Source organism: Ciconia boyciana, chromosome 13 (genome assembly GCF_034638445.1).
Source record: "Ciconia boyciana chromosome 13, ASM3463844v1, whole genome shotgun sequence".
NCBI classification, from domain to species: Eukaryota; Metazoa; Chordata; class Aves; order Ciconiiformes; family Ciconiidae; genus Ciconia; species Ciconia boyciana.
Genome location: NC_132946.1, coordinates 6989099 through 7004466, shown reverse-complemented (window position 1 = coordinate 7004466; position 15368 = coordinate 6989099). Strand labels below are relative to the sequence as shown.

The 15368-nt window shown below is 48.5% G+C and overlaps 1 protein-coding gene across 2 annotated transcripts in view; it reads right to left on the bottom strand.

The window, feature by feature from the left end:
* ADAP1 (ArfGAP with dual PH domains 1) overlaps nucleotides 1-15368 on the bottom strand; it is a 63152-nt gene extending 47784 nt beyond the window's left edge. For both annotated transcript variants that reach the window (XM_072877943.1, XM_072877944.1), the window contains exons 1-3: nucleotides 15003-15368; nucleotides 4159-4289; nucleotides 2529-2620 (exon numbers count right to left, since the gene is read on the bottom strand). In XM_072877943.1, the coding sequence (XP_072734044.1) occupies nucleotides 2529-2620; nucleotides 4159-4289; nucleotides 15003-15087 (308 nt within the window). In that variant the 5' untranslated portion in view covers nucleotides 15088-15368. The remainder of the gene's footprint in view (nucleotides 1-2528; nucleotides 2621-4158; nucleotides 4290-15002) is intronic.

The following is a 15368-nucleotide window of genomic DNA, read 5'->3' as shown; positions in this document are numbered from 1 at the left end:
GGTACTGGACCCTCGCAGGACCACGATAGTTCACGAGAGCTGTGTGTTCACCAAGGACGGCGTCCACCTCCCAGCTGCTGGCACAGCCAGCAACTTCTCCTGCCATCTGGGGAGCCCTTCTTCCTTGTACCAAAGAGACGCTAAGGAGAAGGCAAAGGAAATAAGCATGAATAACGCTCTGCCAAAAGACTTTTTGTTTCAACCCAACTCTGTGGAGAAGCAAGAGAGAAATTATCAGTGATATTCCTTTTGTAGATGCACCATCTTCAGAAGTGCAATCTATTTACACAGCAAGATGCAAGAAGCAGCTGATGCACAGTGATGAGAAGGATATTAGAGCTACCTGCCAGGGGCACTGCAGACCCCACGGCTATGTTGAGACATGCATCATAAAACTCTGGCCACCAAATCCTGCGGTAAGAGGATACATCTGTCCTTGGGCTGCCACCTCTGCCGGTCAGGGGAGAAAGACGCAGGATTTTGTGCATGGAGATGGATGGGTCAATGTCACACCAGAGCCTGCAGGAAAGTAAGATGCCTCACCTGTGTTAGGTGAACAGCAATCCTGTTGTCTGGGTGTGGACAGGCAGGAGCAGGCAGGCTTTGTCCTCGACTGCCACAAGGCAAGTCCCTTCCACCTCCTCCAGATTTGAGACATAATTTTTCCATGAATCCTTACTAAATCACAGCCTTGACTTTTCAGATCCTCATCCACACAAGCACTTCTGAGTCCCCAGGAAACCCCACGTGAAGCATCTTCTCCACCTTCCCTAAGCCAGGACTGAGGGGTGATGCTTGAAGGCCAGTCTGAGTTAGGAGGAGAACCTGAAAGGTCCTAAACTCCCAACACGGTCAAACATATGAAGGTTTTCCCCTCTCTGCCTTGGGAGAGACAGGGTTAAAAACAAACAAAAAGTCACTTTGCTGAAGCTGGTTTTCTGAAATGAAGAAAAAACATAAACAACTGCGCTGCCATGTTCAGCTGAATTTGCACCGTCTCCTCCCCTGGACCTGCGGGATTGCTCTGGCTGGGAGCACCTTCCCGGTGGCTTCTCCTTGGGCTCCCTCCCATGAAGGCAGAGGTGTTCCATCAATAGGAAAGGTAAGAGGCTGGGGCTTTCTTCCCTTCAGAAAAATAATTCTAGCAAGATAATCACAACGGACTCAGAGTGTGCCCCTCCACAATACACAGCGGCTTTGCCAGTCCTCAAATCATTTCTGTACTTGTAGGAACCGTGGAAGCTGCTGCCAGAAGCCATTTTAGATCAAAACCCAGATCTGGGAACAGAGCATAAACGGATGGGGTTTTTTTATTGTCAGGCCAGGCAATGCTGCTCACACTTGGGCCTTCCCAGATTTAGCATTTGAGCATGGTCAAATAGTGGGCAACGGGTGCATTGCCAAGATACTTCACAGGTCTTTTGTCTTTACCATAAAAGGCTTTTTGCATGATGTAGGAAGACAATAACTCTTCCTAATAGCTATTACAAGAAGATTAAAAATATAGATAAAGTCACCCCGAGGATGAGCATGGGTATTCATGAACCCTTCGGCCCTCCTTCAGTATTATTTCAGATTTGGGGAACACAGCAGAGCCTTCCTACTCAAAGGCTAGCATCTCACACAGGGAGCCCTACGAACCCTTCCAGTACTTCTGTTTTGGGCACCTCTTACGATGCTTGAATATATCACCCAGCTGCTCAAAGCCTCGCACATTGTTTTCACACCACCACCATGCTGCCTAACCACCCCTCCCGACACCCTGTTAAAGCAGCAATATCGGGAGGGATCTCAGGGACCAGTACCCACCAGTTTGCTAATACTAAAGTACTGGCTCTGGAAATTATGCCCTCCAGACCCTCTGTGAAGACTGGTTTTTACAGAGATGCAAACCCCCCTGGGTACTCTGCAGGACTGGACCCTAAAAACCAATTTCAGTTCATCTTCTTGCTCCCTGGATGGTACAGCACGTTCTGGCCGCTCAGCCCTCTCTTGGTCTACAAAGTCTACCCCAGCTTACAAGGAAGGTTTACTCTACGCTGTATGGGAGACTATCTTTTCACTCATCTTCACAGAGGATATTATTTGTCACTTAGGCAGAAAAAGAAAATCCACCACTTTGGCACTAAAACCCAGTATTTTTGTATTACAGGTAACCTAGCATCTCATACAGCAGATAGTCATTCTGCACCAAAACAGAACTTGCTTATCTGAAAAGGCAGAGGAAATCAATGGGTAGAAATTGGCATTTTTTGTAGCTTTAGAAACTTGGAATAGTCTGGGGAACAGACAAACAAACTATTGACTTCCCTGCATCATCTCAACTGTACTTATTTAATAAGATCCCACACGTAGTATAAACTCTACCATATGCGTGCAGAAGAACAAAGATTTTCAGAGCCTTTTATAAATGAAACCTCCTTTGTAGCTAAGTAAAAAAATATGTATCATGCTGAAACTAAAATATTACAGAGGCTGCAGCTGCACAAACAAATAAATGGTGTTTACCAGCAAAGGTATTTACTTACTGACAGTCAAGAAACGTTGGCTTGTAATAAAATGGTGGCATTTTAGATTCATATTTTGCTTTTGCTACATTGTTTCCATTCGAGGCCATAAACTGTGAAAAGAAGAGAAAAAACAGAAAGAATTAAAAAATGTTAGTGGTATTTTGTTCTCTTTTGTTTCCAGAGAGTAATAAAATTATTGGGATGGGGCCTCTGTTCGCTTACTGAGGTTTCCCCAGGACTGTACACAGAAGGGATGCTGTAAAGGTTGTGCCTGCAAACCAGAGCTCAGAATTTAATATTGATTATTGTTGCCAGGGCTCCCCTCGGCTTAATACGATGCTGGGGACAGGTCCGTGTCCCCGTGGGGATTGTGCACGTGTGACCGGAGCAGAAGGCAGCACGTGCTGGCATTTCCCACTCACAGGCATGGGAACGAGATGGCTCCCAGGGAGTCCAGCACAGAAATTAGGCAACCAGAGGGCAAAACCCGACACTAACTTTAGGTCTCCATGTGTTACGGCTCCAGCAAGGTAATACTCTCTGACCATACACCCTTTGCTTCGGATCACATCACTTGTTCCAAAAGGATACATATATTTTTGCAAAGCCATGCCAAGCAATCTCAGAAAGGAGCTTGAAGTATTAAAAATAAACGAATAAATAAATAAATAAATTCTATCTGCCCTGACAGCCCTCTTTTCCTCTGATCTCTTATAAAAATGGCTAGTTGAGAACACTGCAAACAAAACCACATATTTCCCTATTCATAAATTTTATTCAATGAAAATCACTTTATAAGTGTAAAAACCCCATCCTTTTCCAGGCAGCCATGCTAAATATATTTTGTCTTGTATCAAATGCCAAGCATAACAAGCAGCTAAGCTATTTCTTTTATTTTTCCCCCTAAGATTTTTTTTTTTCATTATTTTCATGTTTTTGACCTTCTCGAGTTTACATATTCAATCTATTCTCAAAAAAAATCAGGGAAGGAAAAACCCATGCAACACAAAGGCTTATTTTCCTTACAAAACACATGACTCCCTGAGCTGTGGCTTTCAGGAAAAAAATCAAATCTACAACATACAAGATAAAGATCAATGACTGGTAGCATTCTTCATGCCTTTAAAGACACCAACAGTCAAAGCATATAGTTTTCCTGGGTAGGCTTGCGTTTAGAACATCACCCAAACCTAGGCAGGTGTGTTCCATAAACAGAGAGAATTTATACTGTGAGGGTTCAGTTCTTCAAGATGTGAGTTTAAGAGTCTTCAACGCTAAGTCGAACAAAGCCAGAAAAAGCCAAGCTAGGCAGGGGTGGTAGACTAGAGGTCTAGCCTACTGTCTAGTCTAGGCTAGAGGTAACGTGAGAAACAGAAGGCAATTCATTTAAAATTAGTAATTTCTACACAGTCTATTCAATTTATATGTTTATAGGTGTGGGGGAAACCCTCACAACTTCATCATGAAATGGCTATTCCATTTTTCCATCAGCATCATGGACCTCATTCCCCCATTCAGGAATTATCTAGACCTGCTTTCTGAAATCACATTTGTTGTGGCACCTTTAGAAAGGACTCTGTTTTACAGCTTTGCTGGTAAAATGCAGCGACCCAAACTCACTGGTACTTCAAGTCTCAGATGCACGTACCTCCACTTGAGCATCATCCCAGTCATCCAGACGGACCGACTTCACTTTGCTGACTTGGGGAATATTGCGATGGATTCCTGAACAATTCAAGCAGATGAAGATCCCTAGGCTGTGGGATGCCCAGTCCGGGTCTGAAAGCAAGAAGGAAAGAGAATTGCACTTGACTGGTCGACCGGATTCAGCACAGGAGGAAGGAGAGATGGGGCAGGACAGGGCATGGCAGGGGAGCTCAGGAATCACCAGGTCAGAGTTCCCTGATTTTAAAGGCATCAAATAAATACACAAGCAAAATACAGATATGTGTTCATTTATATTGATAGTTATACCAATTACACTAACAATTAACAGATTTGCAATCTCAGGTGCAGCAGTTATTCACAAAAACCCAAGATACAGACAACAGCATATACCCAAGACCTCCAAAATTCACTCCATGCTCACACGAAGAGAAGAGGTGAATGTCCATCTTTCATCAGCAAATCCCACCCAACGAGCACCACATGGAACAGAAATTGCACAATTAAAACAAACAGCTCAGGGAAACCGCTGTGCTGCTGCTCCCCTGCCTTGCTTTTTTTTTTTTTTTTTTTTTTTTTGCAGTGGGAGTGCTCCACAGAGAGACTTTCCTCCCACAGCTACGGCTGCCCAGCAGCACAGCTCTCCATGCCAGGAGGTTTCCAGCCCTTGCCTTAATGGAAAAATGCTGCCAGTGGCAGCTCTGTACTTTCTCTGAGCAAAACCACGCGCTGTTTACAGCCCCGAGCTGACGTCTCACACAAAGCACTTTCAACTCAAGTCCTTCGCCTCCAAATTCCTCCTCAGGAGAGGCATTGCCCAAAGCACGGGGAGATGGAGAGGAACCAGAGGAGGGCAGGGACTGGGGGCAGGACACATCCACCAGTGTCCCTGGCACTGCCTCGCTAATAAAGCCAATACAGGGATCTTTGTTTGAACTCCGACTAGCAAATGTCAGTGCCTGCTATTCCAGCTGCGCCCCAGCAGAAAGAGCTTCCTTGCAAGTCATCAAGTCAGCCACTAAATCCTCCACCTCCCCCCGATGGAGGTCCCCTCACCCCATCCTCCCCCAAACCCACACGGGTGGGAGCTCCCCGGCTGCCCCGTTGCATCAGGCTGTCAAGGGGTAAAGGCAGGTCTTCCCTTCTCGCAAACTGTCGTAATTTGTTTACTCCCCCACAGTAATTACACTAAACACTTGCTCCTCACAGCGCAGCAATTATTTATAAAAAGCAAGGGAACGTGCTTTCTTCTCCTTATACATATTTAATGGTCTGGCTATGTCAGTGCAGTGGGAGCAGGCTGGCGTGGGGCAACGCAGCTCCTCTGCATGGGCTGTCGAGGTCTGCTACCAGCCCCTGCCCACGGGGATGGCCACAAACCTCCCCCAGCACACCCTAGATAAGATTAATTCGGTTCCCCAGAGGTGGTTGTCTTCAGCTATAAACCCATGAGCGAAATGAGCAGCCTCATCGGACGCACCTGGGTGCCCACCCATCAGAGGGGAGCAAATTCCTAAGCTGTTGCAAGCCCCATCAGCCGCAGCTCCCTTGGCACAGGGCTGGGACCAGCAGCCACAAATAAAGGTGTATTTTTTCTGTTTCACATGATCTCCCATCCTCATGCGAGCCCCTGACGACTACAGCTCAGGCCTGGCAAATATAAAACCAGGCAAGTCGATCTAAGTGCATCACAGCAGCAACCAAGTGCTGCCCACATCCAGCAATGCCAGTGAGGGCACAGGGTGCTCTGCCCCACTGGCCCTGATCCCTGCACCCTCACCCCGGTCCTCCCACGATGACCGGGAGACTCGGCTTCACATCACACCTGAGCTCAGACACCCCACTTATTCTGACCGCAAAGATTGCTGCCAGTTGTTGGGTTATAGATTGGCAACAAGAATGAAGAGTTTTGCACGCTCATGCACATTTCTGTGCTTTAACTCCTCGTGCTGTGCTCTCCCATCTCCAAACACGTGGCTGTAATCAAGGTCTGGGACCTGCCAAACTTCCTACCACAAAAATAGTCCAAGGTGCAGCACTGCTGCCCCGTGGTAGCCCAGGACCATGGGACCAAACGATGCAAGTCAGGCAAGGTGAAAGCATCAGGGTCTCTTGCTGAAAAACCCATCTTTCACTTCCACACAGAGGATCAGGCACGAGGAAGGGCGAGAGGGTCCGGAGGATGGGGCGGCCACAGAGCAGCAGCAGTGGTGAGGAAGAGGAAGCTGTGGCAGCGAAGTTCAGAGTCGGGAGCTAACGTGGCCACCAGCTCCCTGTGCTCAGCGCAGCCACTCCACGATAACCGTGCTTCAAGCCTTCCCGGTGTAATGAGATCTGATCAAAGCAGTGCCCGACTCAGGGAAATGGCTATCAAAGTATGCATTGGCCTCCACAGGTTTTATTGGGAGCCCCAACACTTGTTTTATATTAACAGATTTATCTTAGGCACACAGGTGGATTTCTTCACATTGTCTGCGACTTCCTAGACTCAGGTTTCCAAATCCTTTGAAGAAGTAACCCCTCCGCTGCCCGCACTGCTGTGTGAGACAGGACCAGGAGATGTCCCACCTTCCTCCAGCCAGGGATGAGGACACATTTGGGTGGAGGAACATCACACAAGAAGATCATCAAGCTCAGATGGAGGAGGCTCCAGTGGACACTGAGCCAACTCATACCCACGTCTCTTCTCACCGTGGGCAAACAGCACCTCAAGCAGCGGGTTTCAATCACAACTGGGGCTTTAAAGCATTCTCCTCATACCAACAGTGTTTTCTTTAGTCCAGACTCTTAAACGTGCATCCCGCCTGCTCCACACAATGTCAAGCCACATCTAATTAAGAAAGCAAAAGCTGGGCTATATGCAGGAGCATACACACATGGTTTCAGAAGATGCTAGTACTTCAGAGGAGCAGACGGAGACGACAGGCTCAGTGGTGACCCAACCCTTGGAAGGGATGACCTCAGCTTGTTCAATAAAGCCACACCTGCTAGCTATCTCCTCCTGATCACCTTCCTTTCAGTGTTTCCTCTCTTGCCTAAGCCCAAGGTCCATGTCCTTCCAACACCAACAGCATCCCACACAGCAAACTTCGAGGAGCACTGTGGCAGGGCTGCGCGCTTCGCTCGACTCACCAGACCCGATACCAGCAGTTTGCATTGCTGCCGTATATTAATAGCAACTTCCCCTTCATTGCTCTTCTGGTTTTAAAAATACATATCTCTTAAATCCAAAATCATGCGGCAAGGGGGGATGTAAAAGCTGTAGATGCTTGGCTGGTTGTGTGCTGCCTTCCTGTGACAGCCACAGCCCAGAACTACACAAATTTGGCAACTGTTTTTAGTGCCAAAGGGAACACCAGGGAGGAGGAGAGTTTAAAGGCCTCAGGAGCTGAGTTAGCCCCATCTAAAATTGCTAAATCCCCCAGATTTAGCAAAAACTAGCGAAATCCTCCAGAACCAACTGATCTACCAGGGGAAGTCTCTCTGAAATGTCACTATTACAATAATTTATTAGAGATTTCTCATGGCTCTTGCGCTGCTGGCTAAAGACATCTGACTGAGAAAGGAAGCCAGCCAGCCGAGGCCTTCCCTGGACTTTAGTTGAAAGCCAAAAGGAACTTCTAAGCATCGTCTGAATAATCCAGAGGGTTACAGACCCACACGAGCCCCCAGGCTAGTGCATCCCTCTGACCCCCCGAGCCACCGCTCTGCCTGTGGACGGGAAGGAGTAGGGTGGAGGATTCCCTGACTCCATCTTCCAGAGGGTTCTGCCAACGCCGCTTCCCCTTCTCACCCCCTCCATGCACTTGTGACACCATTTTCAAAGAAATCTAGCTACGAGACCTCTATGCCCACGCATCTGCAGGAACTGGTGACAGATCCCCAGGCAGATAGCTGCCGGCCGGAGCAAGCACCCACTTCTGCAGGGATGCTTTTCCAAAGCCCTTTGTAAGGCTTGGGGCTGTCGGCAGCTATGGAGCTCCCTGAGCACATCATAGTCCCTCCCTCTTCGTTTCTGCTCTCCAGAATGAACAACGTGAAAAATTCTCATCTCAGGAACGTGGCAGATAACACCAGCAATCTCCAACCTCGACATAATCACAGACTCCAACCCTTCATTGCTTCGAGATAAGAAAACATCTTATCAAGCACGTGAATAAATTCACATAAGCGTCTTCATACGAGACAAGTGAGTTTTGGGACAGCACCATTAATTTCGTGAACCAGTGTCCTCAGGCTGTATGGCTGGCGAGCTGAGGTCTCCGTAGCTAGGTGAATTCCACCTTGCTGCTAGACACTTCAACAGCTGGAGCACCTTCTGTGCGTGGGACATCTGGGGAGTTCAGTAATTTCATTTAAGCCATTTCATCTGGGCAGGGCCCAAAAAAGTGCACTAAAACAGCAATATATCATAATGTGAGTCTTTTTTGGGCAGTGCCCAAAAAAGATGATTTTTTTTTCTAAGCCTCCAGAGTTTCAAGCAAACAGCAGTGAAGCCTAATGAAAACTCTCCAGCATGTCTAAGTTCCAAACAAATTACTTTATTCCATTATGTCAAGCCAAAAGGAATAACGAGTAACAAGGAACAAGGAGAATATTAAACTAAATACACTGTTGTAAGTGCAGAAAGTCTCTCATCCTTCAGCATCATTGCTCCAGAACAATTGATGCCAGCTCTAGAAGACTTTCACTGCCCAACACGGCAGAGATTTCTAGTCACTTACAAACAGATTACAATGACTTCCAAAATAAAAACTTGATGCAACTTCATTTTGAAAATTAAATAAATAAAAAAAGCTAAACTAAACTCAGGAGAAGGCATTGGGGTGGTATTTTCCCATCTCATCCATCTGAAAGGGAAGGCACAGCCAGAGATTAGAGAAGCATCCACAGCAAAACTAAAACACTTGGGCAACACAGCTAAATTCAGAAATTAACTTCCCTGCACAGCCCCTTTTGCTACCACAAGCTCCAGGAAAACCCAGCGCATAGAACAATGAACTCTGCAACTTGAACCCAAAGTTACCAAGCATAAGAACAGCCCATGGAGGGCAAAAATGAAGGCTGGACCCAGAAAAATAATAAAGAAAAATAATAAAGAACCACCAACATAAGACATAGGACAATTTATACAAACCAAAAGGAGAGTAGAGAAGACTGGAGGTGGAAAGGCAGTGGAATTTTTTTTTTTTAAATAAATAATCAATATTTCCTGTATTCAGAATATAAACATAGGGTTCCAGGTTGAAAAGCCTCAAATGCCATCAACCCAAGTAAAATCACATGAAGTAGAGCAGTAGCAGGCTCAAAGTAGCTACAAGACAAAGAGGAAGAACTCAGAGTCCCAAAACTTACTCAGATGCCCTCGCTCCACCTTTTGCCTTAAACCACAGCTATCACTATATATAGCACAGTATATTGCTGACCAAGACAAATATCTGCGAGAACGCGGCCAACGCACAGCAACACCCTCTTAACGCATCCTCCAGCGCACAAACCATGGCCTGACCCTTAATTAGCTGCCTGGCTTCATCCCCACTACACCAGCTGGGTGGGAGCCGGTGTTTTGTTGGGATGGAGATTCAACAGATTTTTCTGCTCTCTCTCCCCTGTCTGAGGTGATAAAGACTAACTAGAGGGGAGCGGAGGACCTCTCGAGGGAGGGAAAACCTTTTTTACCCTGCACTAGAAAGGTACCTCATGCTCTAGGATACGGGATATAACCACAGGGATTTTAGGGCAATCAACACAAGCAAAAAGCCTTTTCTGCTTGCTGCTCAGCTGCTGATGACTTCTTAAATGTCCCAGCCAGGAGAACCCTGTGTGCAGCACTGAATTTCTATTGCTATTTGCTCTGGGGAAAGATTAGGAGCTTAATAAACAGACCCTAGTCATGCATTTTAAAAATAACAATAAAAGACATTAAAACTGAAGCCAAACAGCCTCCCACCGACACTCCTCTCTAAGTAGGAAAATTTTTCAGTGAAGGCACTAAACTTGCCAAGGTCTTTTGATTCAGCTGGCAGGTCTCAGCAGCCCCCTCTGCTTGCTGCCTGCAGCCCACGACCGTGCTGCAACCCAGGCATCAGGACCGGACAGAACACACTGTCACGTTAAACCCCCTTTGTTTCAAAAAGTCCTTTTCCCTGCAGAAAGTGGCATTGAGCTAAACACAACTGCTACGGGATTTTATTTTTCCTTCTTGCCCCTCCACTCTGCTTATGCCCAGAGAGAAGGGCTGGCAAATTCCCAGGGGAAGAAAAAAATTAAAACCAATATTTAAGTGAGAGGACAATGGAGGTGCGGGAACAAGTTTCCACTTTTAGCATGAAAACGAAAAGCCCGTTTCACGCCATTAGAGCGGTGAAGCTCTGGAACAGCTTTCCAGTAGGAGGTAGTGGGGGCAAGAGAGAACTAGCTGCGAGGCAGAGCCCCATCGCTCCACGGAGGGGATGGGGAGATGTCGCTGCAGATGACAGCACGAGGCAGGACCTGATGACTCAGTCAGTTGTCTTCCCAGTCTGTGTTTTTAGGACCGGCGGTTTGATAGGGGAAGAGAGAGGGTTGAGATCAAATCCTTTCAGTGCCCTCTTTAATCCTAGGCAAAGCAAGCAATCCCCAGCACTCATGTGTCTCCCTCTAATCACCACCCTCACTTCATAAAAATCAAGGGACTGGAAAAGCTTCACCTGCTTTAGAAATAAAAAGATGCTGGGCCTGCAGGAAAGGTGTTTACAACCACCTCAGCCACACACCACCCACCCTCAGGCTTTTATATATACTGTTACACCAAAATACCAAATCTGCTCAGCTTTGCAGCACAAAGCTCCAACACCAGACTCCCCTCCATCGCGCACCTTCTGCTCTTCCTCCGTCCCGCATCACCTCTGAGCCTCAGGCACAGAGGCCGATGTTACCCAGGGTCTGTGTCCCAGTAATCCATCCCAAATAAGAAAGAGGAAAATGATAAAAACAAGCCACGTAAACTACTGCTGGCGGGTTTAAACTGCAGGATCGCTTTGATGGGATTTCCACATCTGTCTTCACAGCCTCACTGTCCTCCTACTATGTAAAATGATTCTCGCTCCGTGGAAACACAAGCCTAAGTCATAGAAAAATGTAGTAAAGAGAGAAATACTCAAGGTCTTGTTATGCCCTGAGATAACCATCCGTCTCATGATGTGAGGAAAGATTTCCTGAGACAAAGAACCATTTAGGGGGGAAAAAAAAAAAAAGAAGGCTGAATTGCCATATTAGTCTTGAAGAAAAAAAAATTATTCTAATACATTGAGAGCCATTACAAACCAGCAATTCAGCGAGATTGCTCAGTTTGCACTTAAGACTGCATTTAGCATGCTGTCTTTGCTGTGAAAACACATCTTTAAACCCACCAAAACAAACAGACTGCAAAGCAACATCTAACACCCTGACTCCAACACAGAACTGTGTAATGACAGGGGACCTGATGCCCCAGATAACGACTTTATTACAGCGGTTCATACCCCACAATGCAGTCTCAAAGATGTAGTGAATGCAATCTCATTATTCATTACAGACGGATGACATTTTTGCAACTAAAACATTTTTTATTCAAAACAACCTTTCATTGAAAATTAAGGTTTTGTAAAGACACAATTAATAAAAACCTAGCTAGAAGATTTTTAAAAAATTTAAAACCTACAAATGAAAAATGTAACCTCTCAGGTTTTTTTTCACTCTGATTTTCAGTTTCTACTTCAGCATCCTTCCTGCATTCCCAGCTGTTGTGGCCAGGGCCACCATAAGCCTGTTCTCCCTACCTGAGACAAGCCCTCAAAATCTGCGAGGATTTTTTGGAAGGTCTGCTTTTGCACGAGAGATTTTGCTGCCAGCCATACACGCTGGTCCTGGGAGGACACAGATCTGACCTTCCTGAGCACCACATTCAATGCCACTTTCCACCCAGCTGCAAGTGCACAAACCAGGGGAACACACATCTTGAATACAGCAGCCTTGCTTGTAGGACTTGGCCACTTAAATAACCCTCAATCACGATTAAGTGGCAAATTCTGGCCCAGACCCAGGCAATCAGCAGGTTTTCCCTAGATCTCCCCCAAGAGATGCGATGACCCTGCAGGGGACGAAGTTACTTACACAGCCTAGAAGGAAAAAGCACTGCCTCCCTTGATGCTCCCTGTCCACCCTGGGATTTGATTTTTTGCATGGTCACAGCCTAGCCACAACGGTGCCAAGCTGCGAGCTCTTTTGCATCAGGAGCCTAGGCTTTTGTTACCTGAGCATATAATGCCCGGGACAAGCCCTTACTCCAGGGCTGTGGCTACTGAGCCTCACCCAAATGCCAAAACAGTAACAAAAGAAAACAGCCTTTTTTGACAGCAGGGGAGAAAAAAAAGCCCAAAACTTTCACTGACTGGCTGATTTCTGAAACAAATATTTCCAAGAAAAAAAGAAAACCCAGGTGGCTTCCAAGTACACAAATTAAAGTGACTACCAGAGAATTTTCCCCTGTCACATTTCTGACCCATCCTATTCTTTTGTTATCAGAATCCCTGAGCTAAATGGCTACCTCTTATCATGGATCCTGAATTAACTGGGGATTTCAGGGAAGGGAACACACCCACCTGAGAAGCAGTAATAATAGATCAGGGATCTTGACCTTTTACTTACCCCCAGCTGCACCAGATCAGCAGCATGACCATGCACACATGGGGGAAAGCACAAGTACGCCCTGCTTTCCTCGTTTTCTGTTCATTCCCCACCCTCCCTCTTCTTTCATTCGTGCTTTATTTTCCTTGCTTTGGTACTTTTTCTGTGTCTAGCTATCCACCCAGTTCCAGCTATCGCATTTATCTTTCTGTGCGTCCCGCTTCTCAGCAAAGAACATACTTGCACCCCATTCTGGAGCCTCTCTGGATGCCTATCCCATATTATCTCACACTCAGAAAGACTTGACCTGCCCAGGATGAATAACAGAATTCAGCCTGAATATTTCATATATTATCTACAGACACAAGCTATATATCTTAACTTAGGTAGCCCGGGGCATCTCAAGTTTATTGTCACTCCCAGGCGGACAAGCACATTACAGCACCACGAGTAGCTCTCGTTTGCCGACGAAACTGAAGCAAAGTGATAACTAAAGAAATTGGGTTGACGACCAGAGATCCAGTCCCAGGGAAGTAATGCCGTGACAGTTCAGAAGAGAGGCTGAATGGTATTAATATAGCACATTTTGTGTTACAAAAGACACTGGCCCAAATTCTCCTCTCCGAGTTTCAGATTCACTAAGACATCTCTCATGCAAACATCACCAAAAGCAAAAAATAGTTTTGTTGTTTTACAAGCCCATTTGGAGCCTTTAACAACAACCCTCTTTGGCTGACGTGAGCTATTTTACTGACCTACAGCTTCATCTCCATCCTGGTGCTGCTGAGAAACTTCTCATTTTGCAGAGGGGCTTTATATTACACACAGGGCAAGGGAGAATTACCCCATTGATCTGAATGGCCCAGGCTTGTAAAGTCTTCTCCCAGAAGGAATAATTTAGACAGACACCTACTCGGGGAGCCCAAGATGTGCTCAGCAAGACACCTAAAAGGTGGGTAGGTACAGTTACACAGCAATGACAGCCAGCAGATGGGTGGGAGCAGGCAGAGCAGCGCAGCGCTGCAAAGCAGTTCACACTATGCAGAAAGTTCTTTGTCCTTTCCAGCCAGGTACCGGGGGACACAACGCATCTGAAAGTGAACTGCAATGTCCTGAGATGTAGATTAGGGACATAAAACCATTGGTAATGGTATGAGCTGGATGGTGGTATCCAATAGACCTTGAAATCCCAAATAAATCAATAGCCAGAAAAATAAGGTTCAGCTGAAGTGTTGGGTTTTCTGTAACCTATAGAATGACAGAGGCTGAAAAGGACATCCTTTCTCTACACCTCTTCAGAGCGATCCTGCCCAAGCTAACCCAAATTTAGGTACTTCTATAGGGTGATTTAAAAAAAAAAAAAAAAAAGGCAAGTTACTTGCTATGCAATTTTCTAATATTCTTCTCAAAGGCAGGTCCCACCACACCATACAGACCCTGCTCAGCAAGAGCAAAGGCTTTCCCACGCTCACAGCCCGACCCCAACGATTCTCCATCCAAAGGGCGAGGGCGATGCCCCAGCTCTGGTTTTCTTCCCTCCGCGCACGAAGCGGGGCTACGGACACTTCAGCCCCGACCTCTGCCCGGCGCTAAGCAGCGCGCAAGGCAGGCACCCACCGGCGGCGCGCTGGCCAAAGGCTGGTGGGCAGGATGCCCGAGGCAATGCCTCTGGTTCCCCCCCTCTGTTTGCTCACTGACAGGGCAGGAGCAGCCACAAAAGCCAGCCCGTTCGCGAGGGGACGCGAAGGACGAGCCGCCTCCGGCCGCCCAGGGCACCCCCCCGCCCCGGGCAGAGCCCCCGGCCGCCCGCCCGCTGCCGGGTTAACGCCACCGGGGCTGCACTGCAGACCGCGGGGACCCGCCGGGGATGACATCAGCGCTGCCACGGCCGGGCGAGGAGCCGGGCTGGGAGGGGGGTACCTCGGCCGGGGCCGGTCCGCGGGTACCGCCACAGCGCATCCCCATCCCCCCGCCCTGCCCCGGAGCACCCCCACTGCATCCCCCCCGGCGGCGGAGGAGGGGGGGTGGGGGGGGTCGGGCACCCCCTCGGCGGGGCGCAGCCCCCACCGTTCTCGGAGAGGGCAGAGCCCCCGCCCCGCCGCCCCAGCCGAGCCGAGCCGAGCGGTGCCGTGCGGGCAGGTGCGGCCGCCGCCCGCGCCCCCCGCCTCGCCCTGCCCTTACCCGGGGCGGCGCAGTCGGCGCACGCCGCGTTGCCCGGCCGCTGGAGCAGCTCCACCAGCGCCTTCCTGCTCCTCTCCTTCGCCATGGGGGCGGCGGGCGGCGGGCAGGCGGTGCGGGGCTCCGCTCGGCTCCGCCGCGGCTAAGCCAGCTTCATGGCGCGGGGCGGGGGGCGCTGGCGAGGCGGGCGGCGCGCCCGGGCTGCTCCATGCGGCCCCGCTCGCCCCGCGCAAGGTGAACGCCTCCGGCGGGCCGCGCCGCCGCCGGGAGGGGACGCCCCGGGGCGGTTGCTGCCCTGGACGCCTCCTCGCCCCGCCGCCGCTGCTGCTGGAGCTGGAGCTGCAGCCGGAGCCGCCCGCCCGGGCACGG